Raw genomic sequence first — 14,711 nt, forward strand, 5'->3', positions numbered from 1 at the left:
CCAGTCCATCCTAAAGGAGATCAGTCCTGGATGTTCATTGGAAGGACTGATGCTGAGGCTGAAACTCCAATACTTTGGCCACCTGATGCAAAGAACAGACTCACTGGAAAGGACCCTGATGCTGGGAAAGATTGAAGGCGGAAGGAGAAGGGGATGACAGAGAATGAGACGGTTGGATAGCATCACTGACGCAATGGACATGAATTTGAGCAAGCACTGGGAGTTGGTAATGGACAGGGAAGCCTGGCATGCTGCAGTCTACGGGGTCACAAAGAGTCAGACCCAACTGAGCGACTGAACTGAACTGAATCTTTCTATGTATCAGAGGCACTAGAAATAACCGTATTAACTCCACAGGACCTTAGAGCAGGATCTTTTTAACAGTCCCAAATTGGAAATAACTGAAATGTCCCTAAGTGTGACCAGATAGGCACATAATGATACATCTATACACGGGGAATAAAAAAAGAAAATAAAAAACAAACTGTTGGTACCATACAGATGAACCTCAAAATCATGATGCTGAGTGAAAAAAGTCATGCAAAAAAAAAGGGGGGGGGATTATTTACTGTACTTATTTTATAATTCCACTTTTATAAAATTCTAGAATAAATAAATTTAACCAACAGTGACAGAAACCTATCAGTGGTTGCCTAGAGACAGGGTTGGAGGGAGTGGCAGATTATAAAAGGTATGCAGAATCTTTTGAGGTAACGCAACTGGTCATTGTGTGGATTGCAGTGAAGGTTTCGTGGATGTATACTTATGTCAAAACTCTCTTTTAAAAAATGTGCATTTTAAATATGCATCGTTTATCATACTTAAATTATACTCCAGTAAGACTGGTAGAATAAACCTTATTGTTCAAGCCTGTTTCATAGCTCCTTTAACACAAATAATGGAAAAGGAGAAAAAGAAAAGAAAGTACATTACTTTCTCGTGAAATCAGCAATACTGACTCCAGGGATTTCAAGTACTAAACAAGATAAGTAATGAAAGACCTTCTAGTTTATATTCTTAAAGGAGGTTTCATTTATTTTGAAACAGTGCTTCCTCAGTGTTTAGTGAAAAAGATATCAGAACTTGGAAGAATGGCTCAATCTACAAGTAATATAAGCCACTAAACTGTGCTTCAGTGATTTCATTTCTCTTCTGAAATGTTGTGAAATGGATGCTGTCAGTGACTATAATTTAAATGGATATGTGAGAAACAGCTTCTCAGTTTCATCTGGAACTTCTTCTTGGCATTCCAACAAATAAACAACCTGTAGAGTAGCAAGCATATGAATTCACTCAAAAGAAGAAATTGTTCTTAAAGTGTCCAGTGCCATATGTGGTATTCTCTGGGCTATAAGTCCCCCTTACAATCTGCTTAACTTTTGGAGGGCAGTGATTAGCAGGATGGAGACATTCAAAACTTTGCTGAGCTTATTTCAGACTGGCCAAGGTGACAGGTCACACTTGGCTAGAAATTTATTGTTAATTTCACAGACTAGTACTGACTAATCCAGTGCTTCTCAAAGTCGAGAAATGTACCAAAAGGAGGAAAAATATCAGAACTGTACTCACTTCTTTAAAAAAAAAAAAAAGGCTTCTTATGAGTACAAATAAAAGCTCTGTTATATGACCTTTGTTCGGCTATAAGCCAACAATTTTTTTTACAAATTGTTGTTTAGTTGCTAAGTCATGTCCAACTCTTTGGGACCCCATGGACTGTAGCCCACCAGGCTCCTCAGTCCATGGGATTTCCCAGGCAAGAATACTGGAGCGGGTTGCTTCTTTCTTCTCCAGGGGATCTTCCCAACCCAGGTATTAAACCCACTCTCTTCTGCTTGGCAGGCAGATTCTTCACTCCTGAGCCACTTGCACACAAAACTACAAAATCACTTACAATTAAAATTAATTTAACTTGACAGATGATAATATTTTAATGCAATTACCTTACAGAGTGAGTAAGATATGGTATGGACTGCTATGGTGTTGATTTCATTTTTTCATTTTTTTGTTTAGTTTGTTTTCAAGTCCACCATGTTTCTACAACTGTGGGCCAGATGATATCTCTGCTCTGCCACTTATTACCTGTGTTACATTGGGCAAGCTATTTAACTTTTCAATTCCTTGGTTTATTATCTATCAAATAGAGACTGCCATATTTACCATAATCATAGCCAACACAATATCTTAAATACTTTACATATACTAACTCATTTAAAATGTTGTAAAGTGTTACGTGTGTCTTAGTTGCTCAGTCGTGTCCAACTCTTCGCGACCTCACAGACTGTAGCCTACCAGGCTTCTCTGTCCATGGAATTTTCCAGGCAAGAATACTGGGGTAGATTGCCATCCCCTTCTCCAAAGGAACTTCCCAACCCAGGGATCGAACCCTGATCTCCTGCATTGCAGGTAGATTCTTTACCTTTTAAGCTACAGAGAAGTCTGTATTCCTAGCTTATGAAGATTAAATGCACGGATAGATCTAAAGTGCTAAGAATTATGCCAGACCCATGATAATAGTCGGTAAAGGTCAGCTACAGTTTTCTCATTACTTTTTGAAGAGTACGGTGATGTCCCACCGACCTTCACTTGACAAGAATGTATCACATACTAAGTCCATCACACTTCTTTTCTCATCAGCTTGCACCCAATAAATAGCTGAAAGAGGGTCCACGTAATTTGTTGAACAATGTGAGCCCAGTAGAAAAAAAAAAAAAAATCACAGGGTTAACCAGGCTAAATTCACATCAATTGTTTCATTTAATCTTTACAAATAAAAACTAGTGGACACTCAGTAATTTATCCAAGCTTTCCCCTTCCCACACACACACACACATACACACACACACACACACCCCATCTACACCTTTCAGAGACCCACTTTACAAAACTGCTCTCTTGTTTACACTTTTGAGAGAAGGTGATAGCCCTGGACTGCTTAAAAACAGCATTTGCATCCCAGGTGGATTGTAAATTGATCCTTTGTCTCCTTTTTTGCCCAGCACTGTACCTGGCACAGAGCTGAGACTCACATGGTTGGGGAGCTGAATCCCAGAGCCACCAAAAGCACGGAGAAATTAACCAGAGATAGGCAGAACAGAAAGACTGCGTGCCAAATAGGTCAGCGAGAACCACGCTGAACAAACACATTGCACTAACTCCAAGGCCCACAAATTCTGGGCAAAGAACACTTATCATGACAAACACACAGCTGTGACTGACTTAAAATTCTTGAGGTCACATCGGGTGGGCTCAGGTCATCAGCACCTGTTGAGTTCCAATCTGATTTTTCTCTCTTTTCCGAGTGGACTTTCCTTGTCAGTATAAAGTTTGCCTTCCTCTCTCTCTGTAGGTCTAGATCTGAGCCATGTTACTTAGAAAGACTGGAAATTGGGAAGCTTTTTATGTCGTTATGACCAGCCTCTCTGCCGATCCCGATCTAGGGCAAGCTCATTCTTGAGCTTAAAACAGCCACGTGAACAACGCCCGCAGTTCCCACGCATCCCCATCCCCGCGTGGTGACAGTACCGAAGCAACGTATTCATGCTGTTGTCCCCTGCCAGGTAACGGGACTTGGCAATAAACTCTTCTGGGATATCCGCTGGGGGACTGAGGGGACACATGGCTTCTGGCTCGTCCCCGGGGCCTGCGTCTCCCTCCTTAGTACCATGAGCGGTGGAATTGGGACTCGCGTTCGGAGAACGGAAGAGAATGCGCGCAGAGAGCGATTACCAGATCGCAGCCCTGCCCAGAGCGCCAAGCGGTGTGGACGCCTCCTCAACCCCTTCGCTTTCGCGCGAGTTTCTGCGGCGGTCGGGGCTTCTGGAAGGATGCCAGGGAGGCCTTGCAGGCAGAAGCCTCAATGAGGCAAGTTACAGATGTCGTTTTGTGCCCTTATAAAGAACCCTGCTCCTTAGGAGCTCTCTCCACCCCCCAAAAGGGGGCGGAGACAGCCAAGGGATCCAGATCATTCGGCCCCCGGAAGTCGAAATGGCCCTGTAGACACACGTCTATGAGCCTGAAACTTTACGGCCACTATCGCCCAGGCGGACTGTGGTCAATTCACCTGAGGAGTTTTGAAGAATGCACATTCTGAGGCCCCACCCCCACGTGGCTCTTTATTATCGGATGTGGAGCCCGGAAAGGTGCCGCCTTCTAAAAGCTGATTCAGAGGACGAATGTCTGCAACCTCCGCTCTCGTCCCAGCTGCGCTTCTCCCTCCCCACCTCTCCGCCTCCGCAACTCTTCCCAGACCAAAGGGAGGAGCGCTGTTTCCCGGTGGTAGGGTGTCAACCTCGGAAAACCGCAACCTGGGGTCAGCCGGGCCTGGGGCGCGGCAAGGGCTCCGCCACGCCCCTCCCTCCCCTCCCCGGCCAGGCAGGCAGAGCCCCCGTCGCAGCCCAGCACCCACACCTTTTCCGATGACTTCCAGCAGCTCCTTTTCCTCCTGGGTCAGCTCGCCTTTCTTTATGTGAACCATTGCTTCCGCCAGCTTGACGGCTATTCTGTGTCTTCGGGAGTACTAAAAAGAAACGACGTGTCTGTATTAGGAAAGCCAGCCGCAATATTAGGCAACTTGCGACTAAGACACTAAGTAGCCAACCGCGGAAGCATTCGAATTCTCTCCTCCTTCCAGGCGCTGGCGAGCAGCGGGCGAGCTCGGGCGAGCCGGGCGGGCGGTCTCCGTAGGCCCAGCGGTAGTCCCGGCCCCCCGCGCCTCGTTGGCCCGGCAAGGAGGAGGAGCTGCAGGAGGCAGCAGCGAGGCTGTCCCATTGGAAGAGCCTGGGGAGGAAAAACCAAATGGAGAAAAACACTGGGGGGTAATTAAAAGCTTCTTGCACGTTTCCCCCAAGCCACTCTTTCCGGTTCAGATATTTAAGGGCACACAATAATTAAATTCTCTATCTGGAACTTCTATGTTCGAAAATTTCTTCTTGGGCCTGCATCTCCCTGGTTCTCGCTATACAACCTCCCCCCTTTATTTCCCTGGAAGTGGAGCGGCCCGGGCCGGGGGCGGGCTGGGAGGCGGAGCGGCGTGGGAGGCGGGGCTGCGCCGAGCTCCGTGTGGATGTCAATGTGTCTGTCCTTCACTCCTCCATTGTCTGCCACCACCGCTGCCGCTTCTGCCACCGCCGCTGCCGGGATCGCCGCAGCCCCCAGCCTCGCGCGTCGCCGCTACCTCCTCGGACAGGTGAGAAGCAAACCAGGTAGGGTAGGGGAGAGCCGGGAAGCCTTAGACCACTGGAGCCAAAGCCCGACTGGGAGCTTCCCCTCCGGCCGAAGCTGCCCGGGAGGAAGCATGTGCCTGCTCGGGCGGCTTCCTGCCTCTCGGTGGGGAAGCCTCCCCTCCACCCCATTACGATCGCTTATACAGCGTATCGGTGCCCTAGAGTAAAGACCCACCGCTCGCCACGTTTGGCCGCCCCGAGAGACCAAGAGCGGGCAGGGGCTGGCCACGCGGTGGGAAGTGGCGGGTGCACAGCGTCTCGTGCGTGGCACCGCCAGATGCAACTCCGGAGGAACCAAGGTTGAGGCTCTGAACTACGGGTGGGGAGGAAAGGAGAGCTCCCCATTACAAGCGAGGTGAAAGCATGTGAGAATAAGTCTCTTCTGGCAACCTACCCCTCGCCCCCACTTGTCATCTCCTCCGGCTTCTGTGGAAGCTGTAGAAGAAAACCGGATCTGATCGCCCTGTGTGCCTGTAAAGGGTGTTTGGAAGCAATTTACATGTGCACTAATACTTGATTTAGGAGAGACAGTCAAGGGGGAGGGGGGAGGAAGGGCCTCTTCACTCTGCTAGAGTTCCCAGTCTCTTTGTAACTCAGATCTTGAGATTTATGGAAATAGGGAGGGGAGGGGGAAGGGGCGGAGATTAAATTGGTGTTGCTGTCTATATATAGCATTAGATTAGCCTCTTAATCCAACCTTCATTCAACTGTAATATGTAACCTCAAGCTTTCACTATGGGAAGCTAGGAGATAAATACAAGTGTGCACCCTCCTGTGGCTCAGCCACAAGACTTGCTTGCTAATATGAAGTCAGTCATTCCTCCCGAGTGCTTATCCATAATATATTTACAGCATTGGTGAAAGCTTGTTTAGAAATTAGTGTTTACTGTTTTTCTACAGTCTAGTATTAGTGTTTCTCCTAAGACCCTTCTGCTTCCAAGAGAATTATTTGAATGATTACGTAGATTTTTTTTTGTTAAGCATCCCTCCCCACCACTCTTTCTCCCTTCTTGTGCCATATATGAAGTGAAATGTATTTTCTTCTGGCCTTACACCTTCATTTCTTGGAAGCATTCACTAACACTTCTGAAATCCTGGAAGATGTTCACCCTTATTTCCTGCCTTTAACAAACCCCCACCCCACCCCACCTCCATCCCAGATGTTTTCTTGTCTAAGGCTTCATCTCTGCAGGCTGGGACAAATCTGAGCCAGAACATCTCACATGAAAATGGTCTGAAATTATTCAACTCAATGTATAACAAAGAAACTTTTGTTCAGGGATGCTTTAATAATGATGTGACTGTTCAAACAAGTAGTAAGGCTTTTGAGTGACCCATCTTTTGTAACACTTAGAATGCTGCTATTGCCACAGTTACAGCTGATTGAAAACACAGTCTCATGAAGGAGCAACCCACAAACCTAAGAAAATGCTTACAGAGTAACCTTTCCTTACCAGGTGATTTAACATTCTATAAATCTGAAACTCCAATACTTTGGCCACCTCATGCGAAGAGTTGACTCATTGGAAAAGACTCTGATGCTGGGAGGGATTGGGGGCAGGAGGAGAAGGGGACGACAGAGGATGAGATGGCTGGATGGCATCACTGACTCAATGGACATGAGTTTGGGTGAACTCCGGGAGTTGGTGATGGACAGGGAGGCCTGGCGTGCTGCAATTCACGGGGTCACAAAGAGTCGGACACGACTGAGCGACTGAACTGAACTGAAGGGATATTACAGAATTGGGTGCTTCATTGCCAGAATTTCCATCTCTTCTGCCAAATTGGGGCCACGGTTACTTGAAGGTCACACCTGTTTGTCTCACTGAGGTTGTCAGTTTCTGAAGGATAGCAACTTATTACTTGTTTTCCTGGTGCCTTGTTGATATTTAGTCCTCTGTGACTACGTTCATTCAGTAAATCTAGGCAGCTAGAAATAAAGCAGCTAACATCTGCCTTGAAATGCATGTAAATAACATGTTAATTCTAAATTTCTAGATAATGTAATGGGTAGTGTTTATCATATGGGTTACATTCATTGTTTTGTACAGTGTTAATATTGAATGTAGGAATAGGACTGGCTAATGAGCATACCTCAGACTTGTTCAAGGAACTTTTTTTGTATGAAGAATGTGTTCACATCAAAGAAGTTTTGTTGGTAATAAAACAGCTACTGCTTACTGGGTATTTAGTCAGCACCAGATAGTCCACCAGAAGCTTTGTATAGGATTAGTTTAATCGTTGTTGTAATGACCCAGAAATTAGCCAATATTACCCCTGTTTCTGAAAATAAGAAGACAGAAACAAAAAGAAGTTAATTTGCCCACAACCCTACAGTTAGGAAGTATCACAGCCCAAACTGGAACCTCGATCTGTCTCCAAAACCTTTTCTCTTTGCGTTATTCTCTATTTACGTGGCTGGAAGTAAGGGGGAAAGTATATATTCTTATGTGGTTCAGTGTGACAAAGATAGAAAAAACTCTCCAGCCTCTTCCCAGTTTTTCTCCATGTCCTACAACCCACAGTGTCTATTTTTCTCCTACCTTTATTAAGAAATTGTATGTGTTTATAACTTGCAGGTGTATTTCCACTTTTTTTTAAACAAATGAAAAGTGTGCTAACACACTTGCACACTGTGTAATGGAATTTATATGATGCTTTGGTTTCTTTCCTCTTCTGTGGGGAAAAAAAAAAAAGATGTCTGAAATGTCTGAAATTCTCATATGTGTCCCTGTCAGCCCTTTGCCTACTCCTAATACCCTGGACTCTCCGCCGATTGCAATGGATTCCTAAGTAGCTTGCTTCCCGTCCGGCTCATTCAAGGCACCACCACCAATAAACAGTGAGCGCTCATCATCTACTGAAGGGTGAGACACACTTTGTAAAGACAGAACTGATTCCCTTAAAAACCTGTCGGTGGCTCTCCACGGGCCGCAGAGAAGAGGCTCTGGTCTGGGCTGGAGGTCTACTTCCAGTTCCTCCCCATGAGCCGCAGAATAGAGGCCCAAGTCTGGTCTGGGAGGCTCTGACTTCTGGTCCCAGCCAGCATTTCCAGTCAGCCAGCCCTTCCCACATACTCTGCTCTAAGGTCACCTCACTGCTGATTCCCTAACATGCCAGTAACTTCTACCCCTCTGTTCCTGCTTTTCTCTCTTCTTGGAATGACCTCCCTTGGAAAAACACTCCTCTTTACTAAGTGTTTCTCTCCTTCCCAGATCTGATCAAGTGTCAACTTTCAAGAAACTTTCTTCTACCCTATCCAGGAGGGGAGTACAGGCCCCAGTAAACATGTTTATTCCTGTCCATCAACAAGGGTGATAAGGACAGTCTTTCCTCATGAGTTGCTGGTACAATTGCTGACATCCTCTAACGTTCTCCAATCTCCTTGTTAGCCCTGATCCCTCCCCGCAACCCTAAATTAACGTCTTTGCTGCTTCATCTAGAGCTCCATGAAATACCCTAAAGCCAGCACCTTTTCCACGGCTTTCTAGTTCAGCGTTTGTTAATCTATTTGACCCATTCTCCTCCTATACTATAAATTAACTAGTATTAGTTTACTTTTGCTTCTCAAGACCGTGACCCAGTGTCTTGCGCTTAGTGTGTGCTCAGTGCGTACTGAGTTGAATTCAGCTTGATCTCTAAGTTATTTTAGGTAGATTTATTTCCCTACTTGACTAATCCTTCCTGGCAATGTGAGGTGATGTGGCACTAAGCACACATAGTCGTAACCAAGGGCAGAAGGTCTTTAAATGTTTTCAGTCTCAAGCTGCTTGACATTCTGATGAATGCTATCAACCAAGAAAAAAAAAAAAAATTGTTCGTGTGTACGTGTTACAAATTTTGCAAACCATTCCTGGATTCTCTTTGAAACCCTTGACTTCCAACTCTGTGCTTTAAGAGAATGCTGTTTGTGTTTTATTGCAGGGGAATAGCTCATTTTTGAGTGTTGTAACTTTGGGGGTAATGTTTTCCTTGACATTTGACTCTCTTGTCTTAGGTACACTTCTTGACTGAGTTGGATATTTGATGATCTTAAGGAATTTCATTTTCCTTTAGGTCTGAAACTAATATTATGGTTATATTTTAAAATATCCCTTATCTTTTAGACATGGGTACTGAATTATTTCTAACACTGGCTTTAATCTAATTTTGTGACAGTGAGGGCAGAGACTGAGTAAGAATATTAATGAGACAAAACTCACCATGCTGTTAACAGTTTAAACTGGGCAGTGAGTACATAGACTTCGTTAGACTTATTCTCTTTGAGATTTTTCCGTAATGAAGTTTTGAAAAGGAAGGTTTGAGACTTCCTTGGTGGTCCAGTGGTTAAGACTCTGTGCTCCCAATGCAGGGGACCCAGGTTTAATCCCTGATCAGGGAACTACAGCCCACATGCCACAATTAAGGCATCCTGCATGTAGCAAGTAAAATCCTGTGCAGCCAAATAAATTTTAAAAAATAAAGAAATAAAAAGGAAGGTTTGGAAGTATTACAGCCTCTTAAGAAATTGTTGTTTCAGTTTTTTAAAAAAAAGAAAGCAATATGGATACAAATGTTCTTTCTCTGTTCTTGGAGTTTAGCTTATGCAGTTATCCATTTAATGTTAAAACAGTTACACCTAAATCTGCAAAAGATTGTCTTGTGAACAATGCATTTGCATAAACTGTTCATGTCACACTTTAACTTCTCCCCCGAATGAAGAAGGGGTAGGTGGCATATCTCAGCACTGTGTCACAGGCTTATGAATATCCTGATGTCAGTTAATCTTCATCCTTTTTGAACTCTGACAGAGTAATTTGCAGACAAGTCTGAACAAGGGGTGCAAATGTATTTCGTTTAACTGAGAAAATCAAGATATGAATGAAGTAGAGAGACCGATTTTCTTCTCCGTCTCATAGACCACGTCAGAAGACATTTCCAAAGAAGGAGTACTTTGGTAATGTTGTGAGCAGCATCAGTGTAGTTAGAACAAATATCTCAGTGTAGGAAAATGAGGACCACACTCAGGTGTGCCTGACACACCCGTCCTCAGGGTTTGCTTAACTAAATGCTCATTTTGACACCTGCTTTCTGAATTCTAAAACTTTATAACTTGTGTGTCCTGATGTTTACATTTCTTGTATGATGTTTTGGACTTTTGAAATGTTAATATATCCAGAGGCCAACATGAAATATTTTGGTATCATTTATAATCTTGCAGATTTTTTTTTTTTTGGAAAGGTTTTTAAAGCATATTTAGTTAAGCTTTAAAGCCAAGCCTTCACAATATCTAAGGCAATGCAGCCAATCCAGTCTCATTGCCAGGTCATGTTGAAGTACACACTCGGGTGCTTCCAACTTCAACTCATATGTATTTATATTAGCTAGGTCACTGTGGAATTTAAAACTCTAGGCTGCTGCCTCTTTATCTCTGAGTATAGTAAAGCAATTGCAATAATTAAAAATAGAAAGCTATTTCTGCATCAGAAGGGAAAGGTAGTGTTTGCCTTCCCAATAAATACATTTAAGGTAGAAAATCGGTGTTTTTACGTCTTGTTATCTGATTATCTTTTGCTGGGTTTTTAGAACAACCTAGCAGACAAAGCAGCCCTTAAAACTACATTCATCAGCCTCTGAGTAAAATCTCTTCCTGGTCTGTTGATTGTGGAGTATAGCAGTCCCATTAAGTAGCCTCTTCTGACCTGGTGGGAAATGATTATGGATGAGCCCTGGGAGACAGCCAAGCACAGCCCCATAGCCCTGAGAATTAGAGTGGCAAAGCCAAGGCTCTGTGATGAGGTGGCTTTTCCAAGGCAATCTCTCTTGCTTTCACTTTGTTCATATATAAAACAGGGATGGTAACCAAACTTACATGTGACTTTGAGGATTCTTGAGGATGCCCTGTGAACTATAAAGTGTTATATAAAAACTAATTGATATTTTTAGGGCCAATTCTCCCTGTTTTTACAGTTGAGAAGTAGATGAATAACAGTTGTAGGCCTAGGTAATAAGTCATTTTAAAGTAAAATTGTATAGAAATTAGTATTCATATAAGCCCTTCTCCCTACATTTTGGAAGAGATTCATTTTTCAAGAGAGACTTTCATAAAAGATATAATTCTAATAACTATCTCAGGATTAACATTATTTATATATATATATATATGTGCATGTATATATGTATATTGATAAGAAAGATCTTGGTGCGTATCTGTTGTTTTCAGCAAATCCCAAATGATATATGTGATCTTTGTCTTCAAGAGGCTTCCAGTGTCCTCTAGGAGACCTGCCAGTCTCTGACACAATAAGGACTAGAGTCCTTTGCCTGTTCAAGTGGCTGTCTGGCTCCTTCCAGTCTTTCAACTTTAATTTGAACAATGTGGTTATTCCCCTATCCACCCACAGGTTTCCTGCTCCCAGAGTGCCCTCCTCCACACATTTCTGCATCACATTTTACTCAAATCCTTCTCAGCTCCTCCTTCAAACAGCCTTCTCCAATGCCTAATCTGAGCAACACAGTCCACATGTGTAGGTTCCCGAATGGGTGGCGCTCAGTGGGAGGGTCAGAGAAAATGAGATTCTGAACAGAGTCTGGAAGGATTGGTGAATTTGAGCAGGTGAGCCAGAAAATGGAAAACATTCCAGGGAGAACAACCCCTAAGAAAACAACTCCATAATATACTATAACATAAATATTTATAAAATAAATATTGCCTATAATTTTCTGGCTGACCGTCTTAGAACTAGAAATCTTTAAGTCGTAGAAGTGGTAGATTATATTTTAAAGCACACTGGGTTTGTTGTTGTTCTCAAGTAGTTTATGACATCACATGTTTTCGACAACTGAAAATTATAAAGCAGTATCTTTAGAATTGTTGGTAGCAGGAAAGTTAATAATGGACATGAAGCAATGGAAGAAAAAAATCATATACTTATTAGAATATTGTGTCCTTGAATACAAACTGATTCAAAATTATCCAAAATAGTTAAAATATCAATAGTCAAAACATCTAGACAATCAAATGAGTAGGAAATTGTTTATGAAATTTGTTTTGCAAATGAAATATAATCCATGGAACCTGTTTTTATCTATACAATACCTTTAAAGAATTTTATTCTCTGATTTTTTTCCCAATTGGATTGTTCTGATTTTTTTCCTACTTTTATTGACGAATGGAATAGACTGAAATAGTTAAACCTGAGAGATGCAACTCAGGGATTTAGTAATCAGATTAATGTGAATCATTTTAATGCGGGATTGTGATTGTCATTAGGAGTTTCCACAACATTTTTTCCTTTATATCTACTGGGGAAAAAAATTTGTGATAATTTAAAATAATTTCTAAATTTTTTAAAATATAAAATCTACCACTATCAGCAGTGTATACAAGAATATTTTTCATTCTTAGCTCACTCTGATTTCTGTGCTGGGGCCATGGGTCTCTTCAACAAGTATCTTTTGGGCAGTTAAATACCAGCTAGAATGAACTGACCTGTTCTAAATTTGGCATGTGATGAGTGAAGAGTGCCAGAAAATGTTCTGATAGTCATATTTGTAAACTATTTTGAAAATAAAAGGTTTAGATAACTCACTGAATGACCCATTCTTTTGACAAACACCAAAGAGAGTGCTTTCATTGTTCTTGCCTGATTTTTTAACTGGAGGGGTAGCCTTTGGTATTTTTTGTTTTGTTATCTTTAATTATCTTAATTACAGAAATGATGTATTAATAGGAAAACAATAATAACAAATTTGTGAGAGATGTAGAATTATGTTTCCTCTTCTCATAATCCAACTTATTTTTATGTTAGATGAGGACTTTCAGAAAATAATTGTTAGATGCACTGTTATTTTGAGGAGTACTAAGTAAATCTGAAGACAACCACTGGGCAGAGAAGGGTAACAGTAATGAATATTAACTCTTCGCACTGTGGAGACTTTATCATAAGCCACTGCGAGGTATGCAATTTTATAATATTCTACTGTCATCCTTTTTCACATATTCACACAAAAGACTTGAATGGTTTTCAAACCAGCCTCTATGGCTTCCTGGATTTGTGACCATTTCTAAGAAAAAAAAAGAACAGGACATACGTTCTTCTCAGTATACAAGGTAATAGAAAGGGGTTATTGTAAACAGGAAGGAGAAGCCCGTGTTTCTGGTACAGAGGAAGCTGCTGGCTAGAGGAAAGGATGCCACTTCTCCGCGTGGAGGAGTGTGAAGATGGTGTTTACATTAGGGTCGAGCCTCTGCAGGAAGCAAGTTGAGCACTGGCTCCCATAGTACCAGAAACCAGGGAGCCATAAATTTCCTACTATTTACATGTCCATGAGAGTCAGGATTTCTGTTAAATCCTCTTGCTAAAGATGAATGTATTTGTCCTTACTAGAACTCCACAGAGAACTATTTGGCGTTTTGGAGGTAACATATGCTAATTTAGTTTATCCAAGTGCTGAACTAGACATTAAAATTAATATTTATGCTTCACTCTCTCTTAACTCTAAACCCATAAAATCCATAAGGCAAATAATGAAAAAGCTGCCGTCAAGGATCGTGTAAATTGTTACCCTACAATTTTGGTTGGTTCTTTGGAGGAAGTGCATTCTGAGGAGACAGTTGATGGGTTCTGGCCCTGGCTGTTCTGTGTTTGATTTTTCCTCTTTGATCTCTGCTGTTATCACCAAGGTTAGAATGGAATGCATGGCCTCAGACAAGTGGCATGACATCTCAGAGTCTTATCAGAGTCTATCAGAGTCTTAAGCTTATCAGAGTGGGTCTAGGTTTAGTTCTTCGGGTTTCAAAGTGTTCCAAGCTTCATGGATAGCCATTATAAGTTAAAAAGTAAAAAACAACAACAACATACATTGAATTGTTAAAGCATTACTAAACACAATTTGAAACTCAAATTCATCATGTGATGGACTTTAACATACTGGAGACCATTCCTTCTTAACTCACACTGCCAGGTAATTTTGTGCAGTGCTTGGCTCAGAAGTCCACCTGCTAGAAAGTGAGCACCAGGCCTCTTATCTATGCATCTTATCTGGTCCCCACTGCATCCCTATTGCCCAGAACCAGATAGGGCTTCCCGGGTGCCGCTAGTGGTTAAGAATCCGTCTGCCAGTGCAGGAGACGTTAGAGACTTGGGTTTGACTTCTGGATCTGGAAGATCCTCTGGAGGAGGGCATGGCAACCCACTCCAGTATTTTTGCCTGGAGAATCCCATGGACAGGGGAGCCTAGCAAGCCCCAGTCTACAGGGTTGCAAAGAGTCAGACAAGACTAAAGTGACTTAGCACAGCACAGTGTATGTGTAATAAGTGAATGCAAAGAAGTTATTCTCTATATCTTTAGGCTTTTTTAGAAAGTATACATGAGAGTTTGTAATTGTGCTCTGGTCTTCTTTCCCCCTTTTAATTTGAGTTTGTATGCTGCTGCTAGGTCACTTCAGTCGTGTCCGACTCTGTGCGACCCCATAGATGACAGCCCACCAGGCTCCCCCATCCCTGG

The 14,711-nt window shown here is 42.6% G+C and overlaps 2 protein-coding genes across 5 annotated transcripts in view; one reads left to right on the top strand and one right to left on the bottom strand.

Moving 5' to 3' along the window:
- The window catches only part of ANKMY2 (ankyrin repeat and MYND domain containing 2), a 44,644-nt gene extending 39,901 nt beyond the window's left edge, over positions 1–4,743 (bottom strand). For 2 of the 3 annotated variants that reach the window (XR_827234.1, XM_010862165.1), the window contains exon 1: positions 4,408–4,743. Coding sequence is in view for 1 of the 3 variants with exons in the window: in XM_010862165.1 (XP_010860467.1) it covers positions 4,408–4,474 (67 nt within the window). In the remaining 2 variants the exon portion in view is untranslated. Of the gene's footprint in view, positions 1–3,726; positions 4,385–4,407 lie in introns of those variants that run through there. The other variant, XM_010862166.1, reaches the window with a different exon arrangement.
- A 307-nt stretch (positions 4,744–5,050) lies between these two features.
- BZW2 (basic leucine zipper and W2 domains 2) overlaps positions 5,051–14,711 on the top strand; it is a 62,559-nt gene continuing 52,898 nt past the window's right edge. Inside the window, exon 1 of one of the 2 annotated variants that reach the window (XM_010862169.1) lies at positions 5,051–5,201. The gene's annotated coding sequence lies outside the window, so the exon portion shown is untranslated. The remainder of the gene's footprint in view (positions 5,202–14,711) is intronic. The other variant, XM_010862168.1, reaches the window with a different exon arrangement.

This window comes from Bison bison, unplaced genomic scaffold (genome assembly GCF_000754665.1).
Source record: "Bison bison bison isolate TAMUID 2011002044 unplaced genomic scaffold, Bison_UMD1.0 scf7180017864479, whole genome shotgun sequence".
Lineage (NCBI taxonomy): Eukaryota > Metazoa > Chordata > Mammalia > Artiodactyla > Bovidae > Bison > Bison bison.